Source organism: Exophiala oligosperma (genome assembly GCF_000835515.1).
Source record: "Exophiala oligosperma strain CBS 72588 unplaced genomic scaffold supercont1.4, whole genome shotgun sequence".
In the NCBI taxonomy this organism is placed as follows: Eukaryota; Fungi; Ascomycota; class Eurotiomycetes; order Chaetothyriales; family Herpotrichiellaceae; genus Exophiala; species Exophiala oligosperma.
In genome coordinates, this window is record NW_015622821.1 from 2895973 (window position 1) to 2922414 (window position 26442).

The 26442-nt window shown below is 48.1% G+C and overlaps 10 protein-coding genes across 10 annotated transcripts; 5 read left to right on the forward strand and 5 right to left on the reverse strand.

Moving 5' to 3' along the window:
• Positions 1–106: 106 nt before the first annotated feature.
• PV06_05122 (uncharacterized protein) lies at positions 107–3518 on the reverse strand (the record flags this gene model as incomplete). Its single annotated transcript, XM_016406092.1, has 1 exon — positions 107–3518. The coding sequence occupies one exon, from the start codon at positions 3516–3518 to the stop codon at positions 474–476; it is 3045 nt and encodes a 1014-aa protein (XP_016264298.1). The 3' UTR covers positions 107–473.
• Positions 3519–4007: 489 nt separating this feature from the next.
• PV06_05123 (uncharacterized protein) lies at positions 4008–5913 on the forward strand. The gene has a single exon (XM_016406093.1). It carries the CDS (start codon positions 4406–4408, stop codon positions 5765–5767), a length of 1362 nt encoding a protein of 453 aa, XP_016264299.1. The 5' UTR covers positions 4008–4405; the 3' UTR covers positions 5768–5913.
• A 512-nt stretch (positions 5914–6425) lies between these two features.
• Positions 6426–7932, forward strand: PV06_05124 (uncharacterized protein). The gene is made up of 2 exons (XM_016406094.1): positions 6426–6765; positions 7077–7932. The coding sequence occupies exons 1-2, from the start codon at positions 6523–6525 to the stop codon at positions 7494–7496; spliced, it is 663 nt and encodes a 220-aa protein (XP_016264300.1). The 5' UTR covers positions 6426–6522; the 3' UTR covers positions 7497–7932.
• Positions 7933–8106: 174 nt separating this feature from the next.
• On the reverse strand, positions 8107–10067 carry PV06_05125 (uncharacterized protein). Its single transcript, XM_016406095.1, has one exon. The coding sequence runs from the start codon at positions 10001–10003 to the stop codon at positions 8150–8152; it is 1854 nt and encodes a 617-aa protein (XP_016264301.1). The 5' UTR covers positions 10004–10067; the 3' UTR covers positions 8107–8149.
• A 226-nt stretch (positions 10068–10293) lies between these two features.
• Positions 10294–11304, forward strand: PV06_05126 (uncharacterized protein). Its single transcript, XM_016406096.1, has 2 exons — positions 10294–10730; positions 10857–11304. The coding sequence occupies exons 1-2, from the start codon at positions 10610–10612 to the stop codon at positions 11084–11086; spliced, it is 351 nt and encodes a 116-aa protein (XP_016264302.1). The 5' UTR covers positions 10294–10609; the 3' UTR covers positions 11087–11304.
• PV06_05127 (uncharacterized protein) lies at positions 11304–13685 on the reverse strand. Its single transcript, XM_016406097.1, has 2 exons — positions 13003–13685; positions 11304–12816 (listed from the first exon to the last, which is right to left on the reverse strand). The coding sequence occupies exons 1-2, from the start codon at positions 13412–13414 to the stop codon at positions 11369–11371; spliced, it is 1860 nt and encodes a 619-aa protein (XP_016264303.1). The 5' UTR covers positions 13415–13685; the 3' UTR covers positions 11304–11368.
• A 4060-nt stretch (positions 13686–17745) lies between these two features.
• On the reverse strand, positions 17746–19580 carry PV06_05128 (uncharacterized protein; the record flags this gene model as incomplete). The annotated part of the gene is made up of 4 exons (XM_016406098.1): positions 17746–18096; positions 18162–19039; positions 19093–19252; positions 19371–19580. The coding sequence occupies 4 exons, from the start codon at positions 19578–19580 to the stop codon at positions 17842–17844; spliced, it is 1503 nt and encodes a 500-aa protein (XP_016264304.1). The 3' UTR covers positions 17746–17841.
• Positions 19581–19889: 309 nt separating this feature from the next.
• On the forward strand, positions 19890–21534 carry PV06_05129 (uncharacterized protein; the record flags this gene model as incomplete). Its single annotated transcript, XM_016406099.1, has 4 exons — positions 19890–20353; positions 20403–20877; positions 20956–21153; positions 21211–21534. The coding sequence occupies 4 exons, from the start codon at positions 19890–19892 to the stop codon at positions 21532–21534; spliced, it is 1461 nt and encodes a 486-aa protein (XP_016264305.1).
• A 15-nt stretch (positions 21535–21549) lies between these two features.
• On the reverse strand, positions 21550–23710 carry PV06_05130 (uncharacterized protein; the record flags this gene model as incomplete). Its single annotated transcript, XM_016406100.1, has 3 exons — positions 21550–22988; positions 23052–23545; positions 23640–23710. The coding sequence occupies 3 exons, from the start codon at positions 23708–23710 to the stop codon at positions 21550–21552; spliced, it is 2004 nt and encodes a 667-aa protein (XP_016264306.1).
• A 1095-nt stretch (positions 23711–24805) lies between these two features.
• PV06_05131 (uncharacterized protein) lies at positions 24806–26162 on the forward strand. The gene is made up of 2 exons (XM_016406101.1): positions 24806–25145; positions 25205–26162. Exons 1-2 carry the CDS (start codon positions 25032–25034, stop codon positions 25901–25903), a joined length of 813 nt encoding a protein of 270 aa, XP_016264307.1. The 5' UTR covers positions 24806–25031; the 3' UTR covers positions 25904–26162.
• The last annotated feature ends 280 nt before the right edge of the window (positions 26163–26442 follow it).

The following is a 26442-nucleotide window of genomic DNA, read 5'->3' on the forward strand; positions in this document are numbered from 1 at the left end:
GCCAGTCACCGCCTGTAGGGAACAACCCCACCTCAGCCTTGCAGCAGCTTCACGGTCGTAGGTATTGACCGACACTTGGCTCACGATTGATTGTACAGTGCTAAATAGAATTTTGTCCTATACTCCCTACAGAGTGCCTGATATCTAAATCGCCCTAGTATCTACAGTCGAAGGCTAGTTAATACATTAATCATGCTGGGAGCACATGCCACCTATACAATCAGAAAACGCTATCCAAAATACCAAGCGTCGCTCACGCCAATCTCAAAATTTTATGCCGATTCTGCCCGTCACAGCGTCTTGAAAAACAGGTTCTGCGACAAGGACGGAGTGAAGTGAAGATGCTGTGAATAAAATGATGTGAAGTGAAGAATGCCGCTTGCTAAAGAAGTCCTTCAGATTTGAAAGAAAATATCGTGTCGAACAAAAATTGACTGACCGTTTGGTAAGAATTGAATCGTGGAAATGCAATATCAAACAAATTCTTGCCACCCCTCAGGAATTTCGTCTAAAGTGATCATTCGTCTCAAATCTTTCAAGACAGCCTCGGTGCCCTTTTCAATGATAGCCAGTCTTGGAACACGGAATTTGTTGCCACTGGCTTCGAGTGAACGTAGCTTTCCAGCTTCTCTCGCACTGCCTGGCTTGTTGCCTAAAAGGCCAATCTTGGGTGGAAGGGTCTCGATCTCATTGTTACGGATGTCGAGTACTTCCAACCCACGCACGCCTTCGACGTCGACACTTGAGAACCAGTTGTCAGTGGCGAGTAGTGTTGTGCAAGTTGGCCACCAAGCTCGTACCCAAGGGACACGTCCGGCCAAGCGGTGGCAAGAGATGTTCAATTCGATCAAGCACGGTGCTTTGAGATACGTCGTCAATGCGTCAAGTGACGTTAAACCAGTACTGACGATATACAAAGACTTGAGGTTTGGCAAGAAAAGCTCTGAAGTGAGGTATTCTGTCGAATGAAGACACGGATTGTGGCCGAGATCCAACACCTGCAGCGAGTACTTCAGCATTGGGTGATTGAGAAGGTCAACAGGAAAAGTGGTGAGGTCGTTATTCGAGAGGTTCAGAGTTCTTATCGGTCCATTTGAGTCGTCGAGATGGATTTCAGACAAGTCGACACCCGATAACGATTGCGAAGACATGTCCAGAATACCACTAGCAGCCTTGAACCGATATTCTGGTGTGGGCTTCAATGTGTCGTCAAGTGGTCCCGTTGCAAGACTAGGATCCTCCAGTTTCTTTTCCAAGTCCAATTTCAACTCAGTCGTACTCATAGTTAGATACTTTTTTTCTCGTAATGGGTTGCCAACAAGATTCAAGCTGGACAGCTTTGTCATCTTAGAGACCTCCGGGTCAACCAGTCTGATGTTATTGTGCCCAAAGTGGGCCGATGCTAGTTGGTCGAGATGCAAAAACTCAGAGGGTATTTCATCCAGCTGGTTTTCGGCGATCGTGAGCATCTGAAGCTGCTTACATTTGGCTAGTGAAGGCAGCTTAGCCACTCGATTACCATCCAAAATGAGGGTTCGCAGACTAGGTAGGTCAAGATCATCGTCACAGACCCCTTCCAAATCATTGTACGAAGCATTTAAGCTGCGCAGTTCAGGCGAGTGAGATGCAGAACGGAAAAGCATTCCCTTGAGACGGTTCTTGGAAACATTCAGTTCAGTCAGCGGCAGACTTCCAAGAGTCTCCCACGGCAAGCTCGAAAGCTTGTTGGCACTGACATCTAATTTCTTGAGACTCTTCATGCGCAACAACGTCTGTTCCCCGAGGTTGTCAATATTGTTACCGTGCAGGTCGAGCACTTGCAGATCATGGAACTCGAACTGATCGAGAACTAGACTTCCGCTGATGAGGTTCTCGCCCAAAAAAAGTTCTTTCAGCTGTGAGATTTGGTGAAGGATATGGAAAGCATCAATCTCAAGCTTGTTGGCTGTTAGATTCAATGATTGTAGCCTAGCCAGTCTTCGAAACCCAATAGGAAGTCGTTGAATATTGTTTCGTTGGAGGTCGATGGATTCTAGGCCTCCAAATTGATTGCTCTTCTCGTCGTCGTTTTGAAGCTCATACTCAGAAAAGTCGGGAAAGACTTCACCTTCAAGCTCCTCAATTTCATTATCTGCTGCGTTCATTCTCGTGAGGTCTACCATTTCGGACCAGTCTATTTTGTTGTCTTCTGGATCGTACATTTTCATTATCTCTGGGGGTATTCGTTTCAAATTCATTCCGGCAATGTTCAATTGCCCTGTCGTTACTGCTTGTTGGATACGCTTCTTCAATAAAACCTTTTTATCTCCGGTATTTGGCAGGTCATCGAGCTGTCCGAAACCGGTCGAAAAGTCGTCGGATTGCCGTGTAGGTTCGCCTCCTGATTTCTTCAACATGTCCCTCCTGGCTGCTTTTGCTTTGGCGATCGTCTCACGCAGGGCAGCCGACGACTTCGGGGAGCTCGTGGCGGGTGTTTCCTGTGCAGTCCCGGTATGGCGTTGCTGCTCTGACTTCGAGTTGGTCTTGCTCTCTGGCTTGGCCTTGGCTTTCGAAACAGTTGGCTTTGAACCGCCCACAGATGGCAAGGGATTGGTCTCTCGTGACGGCAGTGCTGGATTCTTGAAGATTGATGAGATGGAGGGCCTCTGCGCTGTTGTATGAGACCCAATGGTTTTGCTGCCGTATACTGATTTGCCCTTCATGGGCTGGGAGGAAGTTTTCACCGAGGACGAAGAGTTTTGATGCGTAGCAGGGTTTTCGAAGGCAGAACTCATTGATCGGCGTGGGTCTCGTAAAGGTTTCGCAATTCTTGACCGCTGGTCTCTAACAAAAGCTCTAGGTGGTGTATAGATATCACCTGGCGACATGACCGTGGGTAAGGGTGCAACATCTTTGGTAGGCGAAGCTCTTCCCGGTGGTCGAAAGGCTCGCTTCGACGGCGATTCTGCACGAGTCGTTGCTGGAGTTGTAGGACGCGATGTTCTCGATGTCGGTCGCATTGGGGGTGGCATAGAGTTGTCGCTGTTGACAAAGCTTGTCCTTCTAGGCATTGGCGATGGACACGGCGATACTTGCGATAATGTCTCCGTCGTTCGTTCGGACAATGACGGTCGAGGTTTGCGTTTCTCTGGGACTCCATGATCGGCTCTGGCAGTGGTTGGATTTTCCGAGCCATCTTCAAATACTGCCGGATCGTCTTTTACATTGGGAGGTGTTGTCTCTAAGGTGGCGGTGTACGCGTCGCGAAGAGCATCCCTCACTGGCGACGCGCTTCTCGGATTTCTGGGCTTCTCGCCCCATGCAAAGCGGGAACGAAGCGACTGATTTAGATTTTCTCCCAATGGCCCTGCCAGGCCTGATGGACGTGGTAAGCCGGATTTCTTACGCAAGTCATCCTGTTGACCTCTGGCACTGAGTTTCAGGTTGTCCATGGACGCGCTTGCACGTGGCATGGGTAGCCTGGACAGGCGTGGAATGCCACCACGCAGCGGCACATTGGACCCGTAATCTTGGTCCATGCTGCAATATGGGACGACGATATCCGTTAAAAAGAATGCTCCTGCATTTGAATCGTGGACATTCAATATATTGAAGTACCAGATATCAGACAGCCCAGGATATTGGAACTACCGAGCAGTAGGACAAGGAAGTCCAAGCTCCTGTGAAAAACAGATCCGTTGTTGACAGGAAAAAGGGGGCCGGGAAGGAACAGCGATCGACCTCGTTGTTGTGGCAATCGCCCTAATTGGGCCTAAGTGAACCGCCTAATTGTAATTGAGCCTAGTGTGTCTAGTGCCTTGGGATCACGCCCCGAATGGCCCCCCATAAGCATTGACGGGGGTTGTGCCTACAGTCCTCCGTAGTGTCATTAAATGCCTCCCTCGTGTCGGGGGCTCCAATTCGCGACGCGTGTTTTAATGGCAGCGTCGCGCTTCTCGTACCCAGTAAATACCCAACGACCCGCTAGTGGGTGGTTTTCTTCAAGTCTCTTTAACGGCTCCGCTCCACCTCGACCACCACCACCTCTCGGTTCCCGCTCTCCCAGCCTCTTCGCCTATGGTCAAAATCCCAACCTGTCAAATATCGTCCTCGCTTCATCCTCATGTGGTCCATCTTCAACCTTTCAATCAACCTCCTCCCGCTGTCTGTCACGCATCGCACTCACAGCACAGCTATCCCAATGTGCCACCTTGCGGCCCGATCATAAAAAGGCATTGCGCACTTCCGTAACTCTACTTGTATCATCTTCTCACAGTTACCACACTTGCGACTCCACCACTATCGATAGCAAGCAAGGCCAGAGTGACAGCACATTCTCGCCTCGATCTTCTGACAGCGATCGCTCACCCCTCACTCATTTCTTGCGCAAACGCCCGGCAATCCTTCTTACTCTACTTCTTCCAAGATGGCCAACGTCGAGATGCCAACAATTGAATCGCTTGTGCCATCAACACCTCCGCCGGCTCCTCGTTCTCACTCCGCGGACAGCATGAGCAAGTCGGCCTATGCTTCACCACCAGCAATGTCCGCAAGCTTGACCCCTCCTCCATCTACACAGCCTCCTCGCTTTCATTCACCCGTCAATCGCGCAAGCATCGGACCTAGCGATCCTCTACTTGCATCACCTCCCAGCACGTTAAAAGGCAATGTTCTGCGTGCACTTCCTACACCGGATGCGATCGCTCAAGCCGGCATCGAAGAACTGCGCGACATGGCCAAAGAATTGGTCGCCGCCGTTCAAGAAGCTCGAACCTCTGCCGCGCACTTCAAGTTGCAACACAGCTTGCTCGCGATGGAGTCAGAAGAGGCCGCACAAAGGGCTGAAGTCGAACGTCAGATGACTCGACGAGAAATGGAAGTCCTCCAAGCTGTCGAACACAAGAATCGTGCTTCAGGGTCCTTGCGCAGCTCGCTGCCTCCAGCGCAACCACAAATCGATGCATTGACCAGAACATGCAGAATGCTCGAGGATGAGCGTGACGACGCGGAACATGAACTCCTTCGTGCCAGAAAACAACTCGAAGCAGAAAAGGACAAGGTTGATCTCTTGATGGAGCAGAACGAGAGGCTTAAGAAACGTATTCGCGACAACAGAGAACACTTCAGTCGACTCAAGAGCCTTTCTCCCTCGTACGCGACACCTCGTGATGCATACACAACGCCCCAGCGCAGGGCAATCCCCAAATTTGAATCGGCCCCTAGCCATGGCACTATCGCCGCACTTCTAGCAGCAGATCAGGTCTTGAGCAGAGAAAGCCTCAGTGTCCCGTCGACCCCCACCAAAACGCATACGTCAAAGTTGAAGCACGGCCATACTCGAGGCGCCCACTCAATGTCGTCGTTGCACACCGCGCCTGCTCATCATCGTCCGTCGCAGAATGAGGGTTATTCAGAATCTATGGTACCCCTCTCAGCGCCAGCCTCCCAGTTGGTGATCGAGTCTGCCGAGAGAGGACGTCACGATCGAGATAGTACTATCTCGATCTCCGATGCTGAAGAAGGCAGCAATGACGATGTCCCACAGTCACAGGCTAGTTCGCTGGCTACTAACATGCTACGCCGAAATCCTGGACCTCAAGAGAGTTTACGGCTGTCGCAAGGTGCAGAGAAGTCCAGCAATGTATTGCAGAGAAAGCTTTTTGGCCCGGTCCAAAAGTCAGCTCACACGAAAAAGAGATCTGGTAGCTTTGGAGAATCAGATATGAAAGCGAAGAAGGCGAGAATATCTCAAGGTGTTGGTCTGGGTATTGAATCTTGGAGTCAGTGATCTCGAGGCAATCAGTGCCATTTTGGGGGAGTTTTTCTGGGTTTGATTTAAAGGATACCCACTCAATCCCAGTGTTACACACGTCGGAAAGGAAGGTGATTAGTATCATAGCTCATGCTCAATCTTATCACAATGTAGTCTGTATATTTTTTCTCGCTTATTGTGAATACTCTGAACAACCTCGTCGACTCTGTTTGTGGGTGAGCTTAGCATAACAAGAAGAGAATGAGCATGCATCGATCTATGGCCGGGGACAGACCATATGCCTCAGAGGACGAAGGAAAACATTTGCAGACTTCACCGTATGAAGCTCTACCTACGAAGCATCTAGTTCGTATTTGATAGGACATCTATCCCTCCGTATGGCAGCCCATGAAAACCATGTCATTTAAAACGGAAGAGGCTCTTTTTGGTGAAGTGCTGATAAAGTACGGATATCGGTGAACAAATATGTCAGACAAAGAACTGGCCGTATCTCGCCTACTTACCATTTCCTCCGGTAGTGCATGAGAAAATCACACGACCAAGCCACCCTTCTCCTTGGCGCACACAAATCGCCGCCAAGAAAAATCAACCGGATTGGGAGACCCTCACTGGCTCACGGCACCAATCTGTGTGTGGGCGGCAGAAATTCAACAATCTCTTGGATTTTGGACTCCAGCGACTTACCACCACCACCAACTTCTTTCTCAGTTCAAGGTTGTGTCCTTTTTTTTCTCCCCCTTTAAGAAGCACACGGCGTCGTCAAAGGCACAATGGCGATCAAGCACAACCAACAACTGCCGAACAACCACTTCCACAAGGACTGGCAACGCCGGGTCCGCGTGCACTTCGACCAGCCGGGCCGCAAGTCCTCGAGACGGGCTGCTCGTCTGTCCAAGGCCGCCGCTGTCGCCCCCCGACCCGTCGACAAGCTGAAGCCCGTCGTCCGATGCCCTACGATCAAGTACAACCGCCGCGCCAGGGCCGGTAGAGGTTTCACCCTGGTCGAATTGAAGGTACGGGAAAACTCCTCGCACGCAAATTTTTGTTTGGTTTTTCGCATGTCAAGGAGAAGAGAGAGAAAGAGAGAAGGGCACCCCGGAAATCGACATCACGTCCGATTTCTTGAAGAGTAGGAAAAGGACAAGAAACATAGGCTACATGATTTTCGCCGACGTCGACTCTCTACCCTGTCTCTTTCTTCTCCCCCCTCCCCCCTTCGACGCACAAACTTCTGCGGAAGAACGTGGCGTACCATTCTAAAAACCGAGAGAGAAAAGAAAGAGCTGAAGGGGAAAAAAAACTGACACAATCTCAAAAACAACAGGAAGCCGGTATCCCCCGCAAACTCGCCCCTACCATCGGTATCTCCGTCGACGCCCGCCGCCAGACCACCAACCAAGAGACCCTCTCGACCAACGTCGCCCGCCTCAAGGCCTACAAGGCCCGCCTGATCCTCTTCCCCCGCAAGTCCGGCCAGCACAAGAAGCTCGACAGCTCCGCCGAGGACGTCAAGATGGCCGAGGACGACAGCAAGATCGCCAAGAAGGTCGCCGCCTCGATCCCCATCGACACCGGTGTCGGCATCGCCCACGCCTTCAAGGAGGTCAAGAAGGGCGACATGCCCAAGGGAGAGGAGGCCGCCTTCCGCAAACTCAGACTCGCCCGCGCCGACGCCAGGAACCAGGGCGCCCGGGAGAAGAGGGCCAAGGCCAAGGCCGAGGCGGAGGATGCCAAGAAGAAATAGAGAGAGGACCTACGTTGTTCAATGCGATCCGAACACAAATGACAAACACAAACCCAAAACCACGAAGGGCGGGGGCGTCGGTCGTTTCCATGTCTGCCTGGGTGGGTGTGTGTGTGTGTGGTGCATGGGATGGTGGGCTCGCTCCGAGCGTGGACGTGGAAGCATTGTCTAGCCATGTGGTTGTCTTTTTGCTTCCATTGATCGCGTCGGAGCAAGGAAAGAAAGGAGATGCTTTTTATGTTTTTTCAAAATTGGCGTCGACAAGCAACGTTCAAGAAGAAGAAAAAAGATCATCATACGAAAAGGAATTAGCAAAGAATGAGTGAGGGGGCGTGTGTATTGCATTCTCCTTCTTTGTGTCGTGTTATCCAAATTCGAGAGCGACATAGCATGGAACCCAGAAGGAAATACCAATGAGAAAAAAAACCAAACGAAATTTCTTTTATTCAGCTGTAGTCGTCTCCAACCCCCAGCAAAAGGTCCGAAACCCCCGATCAGTAGAAGAACTGTTGTATTTCTCTAGCCGTGATATAAATCTCGGCATCGTGACCGTATGGTATGTACAACTCTCGGTAGCAACTCCTGGTATCTGGATCTAAGGTAGTCATAAGCTCATACATCATAGCACATCTGTACTGATTCTGGCCAACAATTCAGACCCGTTTCCGCTTGCCTTTGGTTTTCCCTTCAGGGTTTCCTTCATCATCTCCATCCGCATGAATCAGTTCCCAGACACTTTCAAAAGCATTCAGGACACCTTTGGAAGGGTACAAAGTAGCAAACACATCTTTGAAACCTTTCTCCGCCTTGGTCGACACACCGCTGAATGTCAGCGAGACGTCAGAGATGGCCTCTCCGGTCCAGTCAAGGTCGAGTTGCCACACCAACATGATTTTCACCGCAGACGATACGTCGCTCTTCTTGGAAGTCGGGATCTGAGCAGACATCTCGAGCTGTGTGAGTTCGAGGTACGGAGAGAGCTCGACCGCCATTTCTGGTTTCAAAGGCTCGTCCCCATCTGAGAGATTGTCATCTTTGGCTGTAGAAAGCTTGACGTATTGTAAATCCAGTTGACGAAAGATTTTTGCACGTTCAATCGTGGCAGAGAACCATTTGCCCATTCCCCAGATTATACCTGCTAGATCAAGCCGGTGTATGCTGAGACGATCAGGTCCGGGTTGTAAGCGTTGCTCGGCCCACTTGAAGACTCCACGTCTGGGGGCTTTTGAAGCTTGATTATGGTCTCGCAAGACATCCTCCATGCGCACATTTTCTACGTGACCCATCTCAGCATCCACAACCACATTGAACGTGCAAGCAAAGGTGTTGGGAAGCCAAGGAGGCGGCACCGAAGCAGTCAAGTTGTGAAGGAGCTTTGGTCGGCCATCACGACTGAATACCTCCGTGGTGTTCTTGAGCTGTAGATTGCCCGGTGCAAACAAGGTCAGATGATACGGAGTCGGCCAAGCCTCAGTATTTGTTGGGAGAGTTTTGCCGTTGTCTGAAGTAAGGCTCTGTAAAAGCGTCAGGCAGTCATCGCCAGGCTGCTCGCGGCCAATGACATTTTCCAATTTTCCAACCTCCTTCTTCACTCTGTTCAATTCATCTTTCAAGGAGCGGAGAGACGACTTCTTCTCTTGCAGCTCTGGTGGTACCTCTTCGGTGGCTTCATCTGCTGAGGGCTCAAGCTCGCTCTCAGAAGCCTCATCGCCCTCATCCCTCAAGCTTGCCAAAGGTTCCATAGCTTTTGGCGGTGGTGCACGTGCTTTCGGTTTCAAAGGGCTACTAGTGGATAGGTGCTGAGATCGTGTTGTCCTACTAAACCTCCCACTGCCGGACTTTGAACTTCTCGGACTGCTAGACGATAGACCTCGAGGTCTGTCGGGTGCAGGGTCTAATCCCAACTGCACTGGGGTCGGAGGCAGTTCTGGCTCATTGCTTGCGGGGCGACTTGCCGACTGGGAATTGGAACTTGTTCGGCGTACAAGAGAGGGCATTATAATAGGCGGAGGGAGACCGTCCTGGCCGAAGTGACTTGCTCTCTGGGATCCATTCACTCTCGAAGGTCGTTGCTTTGTTGATCGTGATTGAGGACTTTTGTACGGTGATGGGGGCTTTGGACTGGGCCTTGTGCCCGAGTCTGTCCTCTCTGCCTCCTTTCCAGCAGCCTCTGCAACTTGATCTTGGACTGTCCCTTCCACAGGGCGACCCACGGAGTCGATGGGTCGAGGGACCTTCTCAGACTCAGGCACGTCGGTGTTGGTTTGTTTGTTTTGTAGAATCTCATCCCTTAAACTTCTCCCCTTTAGTCCTGTTAGGGCACGACGAGGAGACCGTTCGATGAGGTGTGGATATGATCGTGACAGGGAGCTTTTCGTGGGAGACAAGTATGATGGTCGGGTCGGACTTGCTGTTTTCAGGCCGTTATTGTTTGTGATGGTATCAGCTGCTCTTTCATAATCTTCATCATCGGACAACCTCCTCCTCTTTGCAGGCGACTGGAACATTGTTGTACGTAGATTGGGCTGTTGATGTTTTCGTCGCCTGCCGTCCACATGCTTGGGTGGTGCGGTATTGGGTACGAGTACGAGAAAAGCGCGTCTCGAGGCTCAAAAGACGCGACGGAGCAGATTAAAACAGTGGCGCATTTCCGATTCACATGAAGGTCATGTGATCATATCCGAGCTTGTACGGAGTACTGGGTTTACCAATGGCAGTTTCGCCAATTCGCATCAAGCCGCGGAAATAAAAGCCGGAGAGATCATCTTTTCTTCTCCTTGGCCTCACTCCGAACGTGGGGCAATAATAAGAAACAATGACGGCAGGTCACGTTGATTCACGACGTCATGAACGAGAGAATCGAAGCTCGTTATTGATTGATCCTCGGCATGCGTAGGTAAGAGAAAAGAGGATTCAGGAACGTTTTCTCCGAGAACTGAAGAAAGCCTTCGCCTAAAGCTCTTCCACCTGCATCATACAACTTTGTAACTCCCCAGGCCATTTCTTTTTCCTTGCATCAAGTACCAAAAACAACATCCAGCACTCACTTGCAGGACCAATATACCTTTCAGACCTTGCAACCTCGAGACGACCCCTGCTCTCATCCTCGCACCATGTCCTTCCTCAGCCGAAGCTTGACCCCTCTGCGGGCATCTGGAAAAGCACTTCGACCTCAATCCGTTGCAGCACTGCACACTTCTTCAGCACGTCAAGGTTTGAACGAGGAGAATATCCGTACGTGTCGAGTCTCCGAGTCTCCCCCAAACTTACTCTGACCGTGCACCCAAATCCACTGTCTCGCGGCACATCTCTCTAGACCGTAACGCAACCTTGATGCTAACACTTTACGGTACAATATAGACCGCGACGACAGAGACAAGGAGATCGACCATCACAAGGCGGACAGTGTGGAAAAGGCAAAGACTGGCCGAGGAGAGTGGAAGCCCGAGTTGGGAAGCAACAGTGAACAAAACGTCAGGGGGGACAAGCACAACATGACCATGGAACAGATGCAAAAGTTGGGTCAGGAGAAGGCCAACGAGGGCAAAAACCCCGCCGGAAGTGATAGCTCCAAGGGTTCAAAGGTATAGTTATAGTTGGACCAGAAAAAGGACGAGGCATTATTCCCTCAGACCCCAGTGAGACTTCACGGTTTTTGTTATGATTACCTGAATTGCGGTCACGGATCCAGGGAGCTCAACACGATCTTCAACAACGGCGCCAGACGTGATTGTTTGCGCCCTGTATATAAGTGCATAGCAAGAACAAAAGAGAATCCAAAATTTGGACAAGAAAATTGCACATGATAGCACTCTGTATTCTGCTATTCTGCGTTCTGTATATTCGATAAGTACTCTGATATAACAAAAAGATCAAAGCATATATCGAAAACCGGCCTTGTCACCACCAAAGACCTTTCTAGCGCCTCCAATGAGTGTCTCTTCGACATCCGAATCATCATGATCACCCCCTCTTCCGTCTCGACGGGCCTCCTTGGGTCCAAAGCTTTCCGTCAGCTCATACTCTCCTGCTTTGGTGAGGTCGTTTTCAAGACCGCGTCGTCTGTTGGCATTGTCGAGTACCAACCTCAGGACGAAAGCCACGCCCGCGACTCCGAAGGCCATGAACCCCGCACAGACGGCCATACCCTGCACGTACAGTGGGCCCTGGCTCTTGGGAAAGACGTGCACGCCGATCAGGGGGCCACACTGGCCCACGACGTTGAGGATGGTCAGGCCGGTGCCCTTGCCGGCGGACGTGGCCTGGTTGTTCAGGGTCCACGTGATGATCAGGGTGACGGAGGAAAACAGCCCCATGGCGGCGCCGAACACGGCGACGTAGCGGATCGTGATGCTCCCGGCCTCGCCCAGCGACTCGTGCAGGTACCCGGCGACGGCTATCCCGGCGTAGGAAAAGGCGCTCAGCAAGGCCACCCCGATCAAGAACAGCGACCTCGAGTCGGCGACCTTGTCGCTGTACCGTCCCACGACGAGGACGAAAAAGAAGGCGAACAGGTAAGGCGGGGCGGCCAGCGCTTGAGACGCCAGCGGCGAAAAGGACATGCTGTTGATGATGGTCGGGAGGAACACGGGCAGGGAGCTGAATGACACGTTGACGCTCAAAAACATCAACGCCGAGAGGTACGATTTTGGATCCAGGACGGTCGATCGGATCTCGTGCAGATCAAGTCGCTGAGACCATGTCGCTCCGTGATCCGACCTGTAGGAGGACGACGTCGTCGTCGTCTGATGTTGTTGTTGCTCGGACCCGAGTCTGAGAACGGCCACCTTTCGTTCTCGAGGTGTGAGGTATCGAGCCTTTCCCGGTGAGTCCGGGATGTAGTACCAAGCCGCCACGGCCGCGAGGACGGACGGGAAGCCCTCGACGAGGAACAAGGCCCTCCAGGGCGCGATGGGCCCATTCTGACTCGTCGCGACGATCAGGTACGCCAACGAGCTCGCGAAACTCGTCGCCAGGGGAGCCGCGGCGATCTGAAGTCCGACCCGGTACGCCAGTTCGGACCTCTTGAAGAAGTGGGTCATGAAAAACGGCACCCCGGGGCCGAACGCAGCCTCGGTGACCCCCAGGAGGCCACGCAGGATCAAGAGCTGGCCGAACGAGGTCGTCAAACTCTGTAGACTGGCGACCACGCCCCACGAAAGGACGCAGAGGGCAATGTACACGTGGGCGGGGACGTGTCGGTAGAGGAGGATCATCCACTCGAACGCGATGTACGTGATGTAGAACGCCGTGAGCAACCAGTCGTACTGGGACGATGAGAGGGAGAGGTCCTTTTCCAACCCGGCGATGCGTGCGTTACCTGTATACACACGAAAACAAAAAAAACGTCAGTCGGTTCGGTCAGTTCGGTCAAGTACCTCGACGTTCGGCCCCCCTGCGCGCTCCGCCAACAACCGTCTCCGTCCTCAAAACTGACGTGCGATTGCGTGACATGTGAAATCAATGGACAAAGGGGACGGTGATGGGGACGGGGAGGACTACTCGCCTATATTCGACCGGTCTAGAAAACTCAACATGTACAAAAAGCCCAGAAACAGGACCAGTTTACGATCGAGCTTGCGCAAAACGGCCCTTTCTTCCTCGTCCGTATATTCTTTCGAAAGCGTTCCTACTCTTCTGATGCGCCTCCTCGTCGGTCTGGTCTCGTCTTCACTCTCGCCACCACTGACATCCTCTTTGTCTTCTGCGGGTGCAGGATCATCGTGATGATGGTGATGTAGTCTTCTCAACTCGACCGAGTCCTGACGGAAGTCGAGGCTCGTCTTTGACGTTCTCGTTGCACCACCACCGCCGCCGCCGCCGACCGGTGAGTCTTCGCTACTAGATTGCGGGGTGAGGATTGTGGGTGGAGGGACGGCCTCCCCTCTAGGAGTGGATGCCGACACCGACGTCGACATGTCGGAGCTTTGTCACAGCGTCGGCGAAGGTCGTGCGCAGCCTCGAAGCAAACGTCGCAGCTTCGGTGGCTTATCCTTCTAGATGTTATCTCTGGTGCCGTTCCAACCGCCGACCACGTAGACCAAGCATGATTTGAATATCTCAGCTTGATGAGCTTGACATGGGGAACCGACCCTATTTTTTCGAGTGTCCAAAAAAGTGAGAATGTGGACGATGTTGCTTAAAGGATTCTCACGCAGTTTCTGTCCGTGGGCAGTCCCGACATAAGTTGGATGTACAGCACAGTACATGGCTAAATTAGCCGCCAATCACAGCGTGAATTGGGACCATATGGTCGGACTGTATTTACCTGAGGTAGTCAAGTCAACCCCCGGGCCAAAATTGCGGAGAAGCCTATACCAGGGCTCACCGAGGATTTCTCTGGTACAAGTTATCAAATACGGATACACAAATAAGTATTGTGCTTTGCAAAATTCCGTAAAAACCTTATTTTTTTGCAAGTTGTATGAAATCTGCACACCGCCATATGGCCTGTATCAACAAACTCATCCTGCAGCCGCAATAGCCCTAAATAGCACTATAATTTACTGCAATATATCGTAACTACATACAAACATAATGTTAAATTGTACAAGGCGCATAATAACTTTATCTCGTTAACTCCAGGAGTCATTAGCCTCTTAATCACTCCGCGAGACCCTTATTACTTATAACGCTCGTATAAAGCGCAAAAGCGACGGCGATAGCCTTGTAATAAGAGCTAATAGGGTAAGTTTAAAGCGTCGCGCTATGTCTCTAAGCTCTTATCTCTCTTAAATAGCTAGTCCTAACCTACTAAAGTTATTAGAGTTACTAAAGTTATTACCGAGACTAAGTATTAAGGAGAACATTATATTATAAGTATAGAAAGCGTTAAATCTTCTTAATGAGGATAATAAAGTCTTATCTATATCTAGTAATGCTAAAGAAGATAATAAAGAGAAAGAGAAAACATTAATATAAGTCTCTCTATTAGCGTAACCTAGTTATTAATTAAATACTTTATTATATACTATAGAGAATAACTTAAGCCTAATTAATATAAACTCTATTAAATTAGTATTTAAGATTAATAAACTTTTCTATAATATCACTATAGAAATCTTTATTAAGAAGGTTAAGATTTTTAGTATAGAAGTATTATATTAGGGTTTTAATATTATTAACACACTTCTTAAGTATAAAGATTAACTTAAGTATTAATATAATAACTATAATTAAAAGACTTATAAATTATGCCCCCCTATCTTTAGGGGCGAGTTCATAATTAAATAAGGTAATAAAAAGCTTTATTTCTTAACTATAAAGACTTAAAAACACTTTAAGAAGGCCTATTAAAAGTGGTAAGAGTTTCATTATACTCAAAAAGATAGCTATAAGAGTAAAACTAAACTTAGTGCGTATTTAGCACTAGTATACTTAATTATTAAGAAGCTAAAATAATATTAACTAATTAGTTAATATAGCTTATTTAGTAAGGACATTTTAATATTATTATTATCTTATAATAATATCTTCTTAAGCTATTATCTTAACTTAACCTAAATATGTCACTATTATAAGGAAAAGACTAGAAATAAAAGGTTAAAGAGTAAGATAATCTCTATAACATAATAATAGCGAGAAGAAAAATAACTTTAGGCATAAAAAGAGACTGCCACTAAAGTAAGCTTCCTTAATATCTTAAAGAGACATTATTATAAGTTAAAGAATTATAAGAATTACTCTTATCTATACGTTAATTATAAAGAATAGTATTTTTCTCTATTTATATTATTAGTTTAGTATTAAAGTGATATAATTATAAAGAAGGCTTTTAGTGTAATAGCTAACTAGGTACTAAATATAATTATAGTGACCCTTCTCTTAGAATAGAATAAAAACGAAAAACGTTATAATACTATGTATTAATCTTTACCTATTTACTCGCTAAACTATATATATTCATTTATACTTAATATTAGAGAAATCCTATTAATAAGTTACTTAGCATAACCTCCCATATATATTTATTAATCTCCGCCGTTAATAGCTATTACTACTATCACTATCACTAGGCCTTAATTAAGCCCTTTATAACGAGAGAATAATAATAATTAGAATATATAAAAGTACTTTAATTAGTTAGTGACTAAATATTCTATTTATATATTTAAGTTACTAAAGATTAAGCTCTTTATTACGAATTATAGATAAGACTTCTCTAATCTATAAATATATATAGATAAACATTAAAAGGCTATAACTATTTTAACTAGTTTTATAATTAAAATCTATAATAATCTTAAGGAATTTACGCGTTTAGCTATAATAAGTAAAGATAGTTTTAATAATAATATAAATAAATATTTAGTAAGTATTATATTATTAGAAAATAGTAGTTAATAAGGGCTTATTATATAACTTAGTATAATATTAAAATTATTTTATGTGTTACTATTTTACACTATACTTATTATAGTATATAGCTTAGCTAATTATAGTTAGCGTAATTACGTAATAGCTATATTTATATAACCTTAAGAATAAATAGATTAAGGTATATAGACTAGACTTATTATTATAGAATAAGATACCTATAGCCTCTTCTTTTTTTATTTATTCTTTACTAGTTACTATATCTTATTAAATATAGCCATATCTATAGAAGTAATTATGAGCTATCTTAGCCTTATAGACACTAGTCATTACTAAATAAATAAAGGTATTAAAGCTATTCTCATAATAATAACCTAGTTCTCTATTCTTTCATATTCACTCCTTTAACTTATGAAATAATATCTTAATTAGATTAAGCTCTAAAGTATATAGAGATAAGTACTTAAGAATAACACTCTACTCCTCGCATATTCACTTAACTCTATTAGATTAGTGAATAGTTATATTATCTATAATCAGAATAGAATAATCTTCTAAGAAGGGATTTATCTTATTAAGCACTTCTTAAAGAAATGTTTTAAATTATTCAGCGTTAAAAGAGCCTTAATAGACCTCATAAGTGAGTTATCTATTTATTATTATTATAGGTAAAATGCTTTAACTAGTAAATTAGTTACTTAGTAGTTATACTTAGTATAAAGTATTACGAGCTAACTAGCTAAACTTTCTATCTATAGTTTTATTATTTATAGCGCTTTTATTAAGTATTACTAGCTAGTTACTAATGTAATTAGCTATTTATACTATATAGAAAGTAATAAGTTTATTATCTTACCTAGTGTTAACTCTAGTTATTTATTTATACGTAATATTTATAGAGTTAAGTGCCTAGAAAACTATTAATATATAAGTGTTAATACTAAACTCATTATGGAGAAAATTATAGTACTTATCTAGCCACACTATTAACTAATCTAGCATAAAATTATGAAGTCCTTTTATTACGGCATAATAAATTAACTTTAGATAACCTTTAATAGGTACTATATCATTTATTTTAATATCTTAATAGTATAGATCCCATTAAACTTTAGAAATATAGGCATTAAAAACCCCTTAAGCCTTTATAATGACTATACCTTTCACTCCTACCTAAAGTGTAATTAATACAGCCACTTTTACCGCAGGATTAAACTTTAACTATAATAGTATTATAATCACATCTTTTTATATAGTAAAATTTAGATACTTAGATAGAGAATTTACTCCGGAGTAAGATTATTATATAATATTTATGAAATTATAGGGTGGTTATTAAGAAATATGGCGTTATGTTCTCACCGCTTTTATGATTGTTAAATGTTTTGCATGTTGCAAAAAAATAAGGTTTTTACGGAATTTTGCAAAGCACAATATTCGATGTTTTGCTTCTTAAAAGCTTCAACCTTGTTTGTTATGTACGCCACCCGATCCTCTCCAGCCTCGATAACACAGCTTTACCTTTAATGATGATGATGATGATATCGGTTCGTACGTATCAGCAATACAGAGTACAAGCAAATCACTCGAATTTGATTTTCTCTTAACGAGCAGCAAAACTTCGTCTCACCATCATCCCTTTATTTTACTAGGGGAGGATTATGAGATTAGGAAACTAGGTACAGAGTACTCCGTCGGACAACCTGTGATTTTAGAATTGGCAACAAGCGATGAGACTCGAAACCTACCCGTGCATCGTGACTCTGTCCTGTCCCGTAAAATGGGTACTGTGGATTATAGGTTGGTTGCCAGTGAGGTGTTGGTGTTTTTGTCCAAAGAGCGCAGGATCTGGACTTCACTTTTGACCAAGACTCAGTATGGGGAAATCTATCCGAGTATTTCTAGAAAGTAGATATAATCATATCATCGTGACGTGAACTGTTGTACGCATCTGGGCAAGCCATATATCAAGGCCCACGTCGAGCATACCTATCCCGATCCTCCTTTCCCCCTTGAGATGCTCCCCCTTTTACAGTTCATCGTGGCGCAAATACATCTTTTCCACCTTGGCCTTCACATCCGTCGGCCAGTACACATGCTGACCGCCACCACCCCACTTCAGAGATGGCAGGTCGGTTCTCTTCTCCCAGATGGCAGATGACGGTAGTCGATCTTTCAGTTTCTCGCTAACCTCGTCCACCTTGTCCATGATTCTCATCAGATTGCCACCCAGCGCACCACGTACCTCGTCGTCCGTCCAGCCTCGAGACAGAAGCTCTGCGACCTGTTCCCTTCTCGTTAGCCAGCTAGGATCACTTGCTTTCCCTCTTGAGAGAAAGGGAAACGTACAATGTTGGGGTATTTGCTAGCATCTTCTAGCCCTTCCGGCACGAGGTACATCCCGTCGTAATCGGAGGCGATCCCAACACGACTCTTGCCGACGATACCAGCAATGTGCTCGATGTGATTGGCGACGTGTGACACGTTGACTCCCGGATGGGGTCCGAGGAAAGCCGGAAAGAATATAGACTGGATCACGCCGTCTTTCTGTCCGGGGCCGTCCCCGATCATTTTGAGGATTTCGTCAGGCACGTTCCGTGGGTGATCCCATAGTGCTCGTGCGCCTGCGTGGGTCCAGACCACGGGAGCCTCGGAGAGCTCGATCGCTTGCCTCATTGTCGCGACGGTGGTGTGGGCCAGGTCGACCATGATACCGACACGGTTCAACTCTTTGATGAGTTCTTTGCCCAGGTCCGACAAGCCATCACCTTCGTGTACGACGTCCATCGGCGTACCAGGTCCACACGACGAGGCGAATGCGCTATGGCAGGTGTGGGTCAGAGTGAGGTAGCGGACACCCAGTTGTGCAAAGATTCGAAGTGCACCGAGGGAGTTGCCCAACACATGGGTCCCTTCCATGCCGATCAGACTTGCGATCTTGCCGGCGTTGAAGGCATCCCAAACCTCGGCGGATGTCCTGGCGTATTGGAAATCATCGGGATGTCGTGCGATCATGTTCTGGATGATGTCGAGCATCTCCAGAGCATCTCGCACATGGCTCGTCGGAGTGTTGAAGTCTGCACCAGGATCCTCTCCGACTACGTCGTAACACGGAGCCCAAACGGTCCAGAAGGCTCCTCCCAAGCGTCCCTCCCTCATCCTCGGGATGTCAACATGGCCTGGGAAAGAGCCATTTAGGAGAGGAATGGCGTCGAGTGGTTTTCGATCTAGAGTAACAGTCAGGCAATAGTCCAAAACGTCGGAGACCAAATACTAGTACGTAGACTGCGGATGATTTGTGGCAGGTCAATATGGGTGTCCAAAAGGGGAGTCTCCTCCATCAATTGTATTGCCTTGTCGACAAAATCAGTGGCAATGCCTCGCACGGAGGATATCAACAACAGGGTTTGCAATAGAGCGGTTAACCTCATCTTGAAATACTTTGATGTGTAAGCTTTTTGTGATATCAAATTTAGTTATAGGCGACTGGCGAGAGTCTTGCAGACATGGAACAAATATAATGAGAAAATCAGTTGAGATACCAAAGCCAAAACCGACCTTCTCCGCAATTGCTTGATCCTCGCTCTTGTTGCCGACGATCTGGACGCTGTTGTCCTTGAACTTCCAGAGGGAGCAATTCGTGACGGTGTTATGCAAGGTCATCACTGGTCTGGCATGGAGCCGTGGGTCTTGACGGATCAGCCGCGGAACATAGGGGTCTGGGTCCTCATCTGCGGGAAGCCACCCATGCCTGATATATCGGGCCATCCGACATTTCTTCCTGCTTTTGACCGTTTCGCCGAATGCAAGACTCGATGGACGTACCGCGGGAAGACCAACATGCATCTACCACAAGTCTGCGCAGCATCGCAGAGGTCTGAGTCTGCTGATAGTGCGAAGCTATCACATCTGGTCTTCTCCCTGCCCAGTAATCGTACAAGGTGCCGCGGCGATAAGGATCTGTGGATGCACGTATATAAATATACCGTTCACCAATATTGTTCGAAGTCGAGATGGATTGACAAGGTCACGACAACCACTACCGGTCGCCCCAGTCCTCCCTGAACACTTAGCGTGATGGCGAGCGAAAAGTTCCAACAAGAAACAGGAGTACTTGCCCAGGATAAATCCAATGAAGTCGCTACGAATGACGGCAACATCCAGTCATTGGATGCTCGAGCAATCCGCAAGCTACGATGGAAGATCGATATGATCATTCTTCCTACATTGGCCATCATGTACACTTTCAACAGTCTCGACAGATCAAATCTAGGAAACGCTGCTACAGCGGGGCTGAAGAAAGATACCCACTTGACAGGAGACCAGTACAATCTGCTCCTGACCATCTACTATGTCATGTTTGTTCTCTTTGGACCTGTCATGACTGTTTTCACCAAGATTTGCTCGGCAAAGATCAGCTTGCCTTGTATGATGGTAGCCTTTGGGATCGCATCAGCTTGTACAGCCGTGGCCAAAAACCTGGGACATCTTATGGTGTGTCGTATTTTCGTCGGCATTTTCGAGTCTGGCTTCCTGGCATCGTAAGTTGTCTTTCCTTGCCTCACGAGATCCTTCTGATATAGTGAACAGTGTTGTCTTTTATCTCAGCAAATGGTATACCAGAAGCGAGATCGCCTCGCGGATTGCCATCTTTTATGCGGGAGCTGTGGTTGCGTCGGCCTTTGGAGGATTGATCGCATTTGGCATGTTTCATATCAAATCCTCGGGCAATCTTTTCGATTGGTCATATCTCTTCATCCTCGAAGGGTGCCTTACCTGCCTTGTCGCCATTATTTCTTACTTTGTTCTTCCGAGAGACATCGCGAATGCATGGTTTTTAACTCAGAGTGAGGAAGAGGTAGCAGAGGCTCGAATACAACTCGAGTCTATGCAAAATCGTTCGGGCAAATGGGTATGGTCTGAGGCCATTTCGGAGTTCAAGACTGTCCATGGCTGGGCACGTGTCGTGATTGCGTTCTCGGTTGGAATCTTGCCAAATGCAAGCGCCAACTTTTTGGCCATCATGACTGTTCGTTTGGGATATTCGGTTACGAAGACAAACCTAGTAAGTGCCTTCCTCCTGACTGAGTCGCTGGCGTTCCCGAATTTTGGAAGGCGCATACTGACTCGAGGAAACCGAAAGTATACTGTGGCACCGGCCATGACAGCAGCTGTTTTCCTGTTGATATTTGCGTATTCTTCTGATTACTTTCGAGAACGCGGATTCCACATGACAGTCCCTCTTGTGCTCAGTCTCGTCGGATATGCCATTTTGCTCGGGGCGGATATTGAAAAACAGAAAGGCACTGGATATCTGGCCATTTTCTTCTGCACCATCGGAGTAAGTGGGAGCATTTCGGCTGCTGTTAGCCTTCCCAAGCTGACACTGCTTGCATAGGCATATCCCATGAGCGTCATCTTCTCGGCTTGGACGGTCGCTAACATTCCGAATTTGAATGCCCGCGCCTTCACTACTGGCGTGTTACTGGCGTGTCTTAACTCAATGGGGCTTGTCGCATCCAACATCTTCTTTGCGAGGGAAGCGCCTCGGTACAAGACTGCTTTAATTGTAAACATGGCATTCCCCTGTGCTGGTATTGTCTTTACGGTGACATACTCTCTGTATTTGAGATTCTTGAATCGTAAGCTGGAAAAGGAGCACCACACATCGGAAGGGCTAGGGGCGGTGGATGGAGGAGCTCCGTTCAGATATCAGACCTAGATGACAGTTGGTGGGTCAATCTCTCGGGACATGTTGCCCAAGACCAAGCCCCTGAATTGTGTCAGTACCGACGGCAGCATCTCCAATCAAGCCAGACCATGGATCGTTTCCGTAGAAATCAGGAAGTGGAAAATCTAAATCTTCTGGAAATCCTTCGTACTCCCACAGGTGCGGCCCAAGTGTTGACATGGAGGAATTGACGACCCTGTCTCTGGCCTCAGCATCTTCGAGCCATGCCAGCAAGACGAATCTGATTTTATCACTCATGTGTCCATTGAGCAGGGGAAGCCCATTACCCTCAGTAAGGTTGGGATAAGGAGTGTCGTGGATATCACTCTCGTCGAGAATTGGCGGAATGGGGGCGCCAGCCTCAACAATAACACCTTGACGGCTGCTTTCAGGGCTGATTACTGGGCAGTACGTCGCCTGATACAGCCGGCGAAGGGTTGCCAGGGTACTCAGCCAAGCGTCAGCAACAGGCCAGTGAGTTGTCCACAGCTCGAGCACTGCCGTTATCTTGTCCACGCTTGCCGCCGCTTTCCTGCACGCTTCTTCGTCTTGCGCAACCACATACTGAAGCCACAACTGAGTATTTGCGGCCGATAAAAAGGCGGGAGCAGCGAAGAGTGACTGTAGGGTTGGGAAGCCACCATCGTTGGTGAGAAATGTTTCCATGACATCAAGTATTGCTTCTGAGCTTGAGATACAAATCGATGTTGTTCTTTCGTCTTGCTTGTCAGCGCTAGGGTGAGTACCATCGTAACGGTCGTATTGTCCACCTTCATGTAACGGCGAGTCCATCTCGTCCTCGTACGGCAGATATTCTTCTCGCAGTGCACACCTGGCATGATTCAGCACCAAGTGAAAAGTCACAAATAGTGCCTCTTGACCGGTGTGTCGGAATAGCTTTCTGTTTTGAGTGGACCATCGTATTGTGGCAGGAAGGGAGTCATGGATATCGTTGATTTCCTTCTCAAGTGGACTGAACGGATATGTCGAGCTGTCAAATTGATGTTTGTTGTAACGACGACCACCTTTCACCTGTATATAAGTCGCCTGCGACCACAAATTTACGATAGCAATATAATATGGCAGTAGCCCAAGACGGGATACCTCACATGGAAATGATAGCGTATCCAAGGTTGGTGCGTCGAATGATTCTTCGAATGTGAAGATTGTCTCTGGACAGGGAAGGTTGAGAGAAACGCAGTCCAGGCCTATCATCTGTGGTCGCCAGCAGCAATACGCCACAAGACGGTCCATGACAAAACATGCCCAATATGTCCGTCTTTGAACTTCTTTCTGACGAGGAGAGAGTCTGTTGTGGTATTCGCGACCTAATCTCAACGCCTGCGCCTGTCGAACGGCAATACCAGTGAAAATCCAAGCTTTGTATGATGTACGAGTGAGCAACTCTTTCAAGGCTAGGATGAGATTGCCCTGGATGGATCGCACTAGAGGGCCTCGTTAGTTCTACTGTGATTTGACAAAGGTCGGTAGGATACAAAGGGCCATACCAGAAGGCACGTCAACCGTCTGACGAGAATATTCTCTTGCTACGAGTGTGTGCCAGTCAGACAGTAAGGTCGGTGTTGCAAATCCTTCCTTGACCGCTTCTTCTTTGCTCATATAGATTGCGGAGAGCGCTACAAGAGCATGTGCGAAGAAGGGAGATCGCCTTCGGACCACGTCGACTTCGAGGGATGGAACGTGCAGGAAAGAACAACATTCGACACTGAGATGCCGGCTGTAGAAGATGTCCAGTGCGCGCTGAAGGAGACTGTTCGAAAGCCGACTATTGCTCTCATCTCGGCCTCGAGAAAGTCGTGGTCTTTTGGCACGATTGTCCTCACTCCCATTGGCATCTTCATTGATGGGCTGTGTCGGAATTGAATCATTCTCCTGGGACGCGGAATGTTGATGCGAGGTGGGCCAGGAGCAGGGCAGACGCCGTAAGACGCAGCTGCCACAGGTTGGTCGAAGACCGTTGCATTTCGTCTTTCGTCGACGGCTTCATAGCACCATCATCGTGTTAGCAGCCTCTCCTGTTGTGGAGCACGCAGTCTTCTACACGCGATGTTTGCCATTTGGGATCTTGTACTAACCATGAGTTACAGGCTTGGAAAACTCGGAAACCTGTAGAGGTAGGCAGTCCACCTGGATTAGGAGCACTCATACCGTACTCCACGCTGTTGTTGTTGTTGTTGAAGTGTCCAATGAAATCTCACACGACTGCATCTCCAGACACAGGTGTTGGTGTATTGCTGTGGAGGCGTCCAATGACATGTAACACGTACAGTTATGGAACCCAGTATAATGCTAAAATCCTCCGTATGCGACGAGAAATAATGAGACGTCGATGCCCCTGCCTCGAGTCACACCGGTTAGAGAAGGAAGAAATTCGTGTGGATTTCCGGAGATGGAGTTTCAGGCACTGATGCTGCCTCCCATCCCGAGCATACTGTAGAAAGCTTGGCTGGGTTTGTGGGCTTCGATCTTGCCAATGGCTTGAGAGCGGTGGCTTCTCGTTAGGGGCGGAGGATGATGTTAGGTGGCAGTCTAGGCGCCCATAAAACCTCCGGTAGGTAGCAATTGGCCTAAGGATGCCACTACGACGCCTACAATACAGGATTCACTGCATCCGTACTCCGTACTTGGGATCAGCCCTTTAAGTTGTTTACTAAATAGTGATCCTGTCCACTCTTGTAAAGCGACGAGCCTTACCAGGCTAATTTAGATATAATACAATTTCGATTTGTTTCCGATCACTCTAACGAGATGACCCTGTTGATCATGATGGTTGTGGCTTCACGACCTCCGACATGGATCATCCAACACAGATTCGCCAGAGCCTGTGAACACAAGGCTGTCTCTGATGACATCGAACTTCGCCAATCTGACTGTGCGCGGAGGTTCTCGAATCAAGCCACATTGACCTCCCTGGTCTCAGCTCGACCTCCTTAGCTTCTACTCCGTATCCGGTGTCCCAAAGCTTACCAGTCCATGCGAGAAAAGGCTGTCTGGAAACTCCCATGTCCATATGCAGGAACGTTCGATGACACCCTAGATGCTCTATTTTGGGGGGGGCTAGCCAGTCCCCTAGCCATCTCGTTGGTTCTCAGCCAAATCATCCTGACGGCTCGGGGGGATAGCAGCGTCTCGGTAAGGGTGTAATTTCCCAAGAAGTTGAAACAAGTGGAGGCGGAGCTGCCACTCCGTCGAGTACCCGAGTTACCAGTACCACCCCCCAACTTGAATTTTTATAATCTGCCAGAATCCCAGTCCAGTCCAGCCTTTTGGTGCTTGATCTCTACTTATTGTTTTGCAGCTTCGTATCTCTCAGCTGGTCTGTTCGCCTTCATAGTCAGTCATTCTTTTGACCCTCAGTCGTTCATTACAAAAGCACGGTCACTACCACAACTTTTTACCACCTTTCACAAAATCCTTCGAGGCTCTCGAAAGACAGACACATACTCGGTCCCTCTAATCGCACAAAGATGCATTCCTTCATTGCTCCCCTTATGGTTGTCGGCCTCGCCAGCCTCGCGCAAGCCTTCACCAAACCCACCAACGCCACCTGGGGCCCACTGCTTTTGCCTGACACGACTCACGTATGCATCTTTCCTCTCCATGAATCTCTAGACCTTCGGGATGCTAACACTCCCCTCAGCCCGTTACCCAAGGGGAGACCTTCAAAGTAACTTGGGACCCAGAGAGCCACCCCACCGACGATGTGACAGTCTCTCTCGTCCTCTGCCACGGTCCGTCGACAAACTGCGTGCAGTCAGACAGCGCCCTTGCGTCCGGCATTCCAGCCAGCTCAAAGTCCTTCTCTTGGGATGTCCCTTGCGACCTGGCTCCCGGCACTCAGAGCACCTCGACAGGTTACGGCATGCTGATCATCGTCGACGGCACCGGTGAATTCCAGTACTCAACCCAATTCTCCGTCCTCGAGGGCAAGACATGTTCGAAATCTAGCTCTGGCTCCTCCAACAGCACCAGCCCAAGCAGCACCGTTACCAACAGCGGCGGATCCGTGGTCATCTTGCCACCTACCCAGCAAACTGGTTCGGCGCACTCAGGCTCCAACGGCACCACCACCGGCTCCGGCCCGAACTGGGGTGGTTCAGCCATCTCGATGCCAACCACCACTGCGACTGACATGACCAGCATGGTCTCCGTAACCTTCAGCAGCGGCTACATTGTCAGCGAGACAGCCACCATCACATCCGCACCTACAGGCGCCACTGCTGCAAGCGCCACCACAGGAAGTGCACCGGCCTCCACCTTCACTGGTGCCGCGGCACAACTCGCACTCAATGGCGCCGGTATGGCTTTGGCCGGTGCCGCCGCCTTCTTCGTCTTGTAAACGCTTCCACACCTTGGGACAGTTCGCCCATCATGGAAATAACAGTGGGGTGGTGTTTTAGTATGTGTGCATGTCAAGCCTTGAGGTGTTGGATGAGTAGCAAGGAGAGAGTGTGATTTAGTATTCAATATCATCATTTGACAATGTGATCCTGCGATCTGTTATAAGGCCTAGGCACCCATAGCGTGCGCTGCTCCCATGCAAGGTGAAGCTAAGGCCCTTGAGCCCGGGTGTCTCATGAGCGTGAAACATGGACCTCCTTGAAACCTTGAAAGACGGGCCGTTGTCATTCCAACGTTTTCTCTCGGGAGTAATGTACACTTCGATTAAGAATCGTTCACTGAGAAGGGGTTCCGTAGAGTAGTAAGCTGAAAAAATACTGTGCTTGACATGACTCTCGGCGCCCAGAAGAGACGCAAAAGGGGCGGACTGCAGGACAGATTAACAGACATGATCAACGGGCACAACGTGTTCAAGTCGTACAGCAATGCATTCCCATTATTATAGACGACTACACTGAGATAGCCATGACCACAATT

What these genes read in the sequence shown, in the direction of transcription:
- PV06_05127 (XM_016406097.1), bottom strand. Translation starts at nt 13,414, where the DNA reads ATGTCGACGTCGGTGTCGGCATCCACTCCTAGAGGGGAGGCCGTCCCT. An exon ending in TCTAGACCGGTCGAATATAG is followed by an intron (nt 12,817 to 13,002) that starts GCGAGTAGTCCT and finishes GTGTGTATACAG; the next exon opens with GTAACGCACGCATCGCCGGG.
- PV06_05125 (XM_016406095.1), bottom strand. Translation starts at nt 10,003, where the DNA reads ATGTTCCAGTCGCCTGCAAAGAGGAGGAGGTTGTCCGATGATGAAGAT.
- PV06_05131 (XM_016406101.1), top strand. Translation starts at nt 25,032, where the DNA reads ATGCATTCCTTCATTGCTCCCCTTATGGTTGTCGGCCTCGCCAGCCTC. An exon ending in TTTTGCCTGACACGACTCAC is followed by an intron (nt 25,146 to 25,204) that starts GTATGCATCTTT and finishes CACTCCCCTCAG; the next exon opens with CCCGTTACCCAAGGGGAGAC.
- PV06_05123 (XM_016406093.1), top strand. Translation starts at nt 4,406, where the DNA reads ATGGCCAACGTCGAGATGCCAACAATTGAATCGCTTGTGCCATCAACA.
- PV06_05124 (XM_016406094.1), top strand. Translation starts at nt 6,523, where the DNA reads ATGGCGATCAAGCACAACCAACAACTGCCGAACAACCACTTCCACAAG. An exon ending in TCACCCTGGTCGAATTGAAG is followed by an intron (nt 6,766 to 7,076) that starts GTACGGGAAAAC and finishes CAAAAACAACAG; the next exon opens with GAAGCCGGTATCCCCCGCAA.
- PV06_05126 (XM_016406096.1), top strand. Translation starts at nt 10,610, where the DNA reads ATGTCCTTCCTCAGCCGAAGCTTGACCCCTCTGCGGGCATCTGGAAAA. An exon ending in TTTGAACGAGGAGAATATCC is followed by an intron (nt 10,731 to 10,856) that starts GTACGTGTCGAG and finishes GGTACAATATAG; the next exon opens with ACCGCGACGACAGAGACAAG.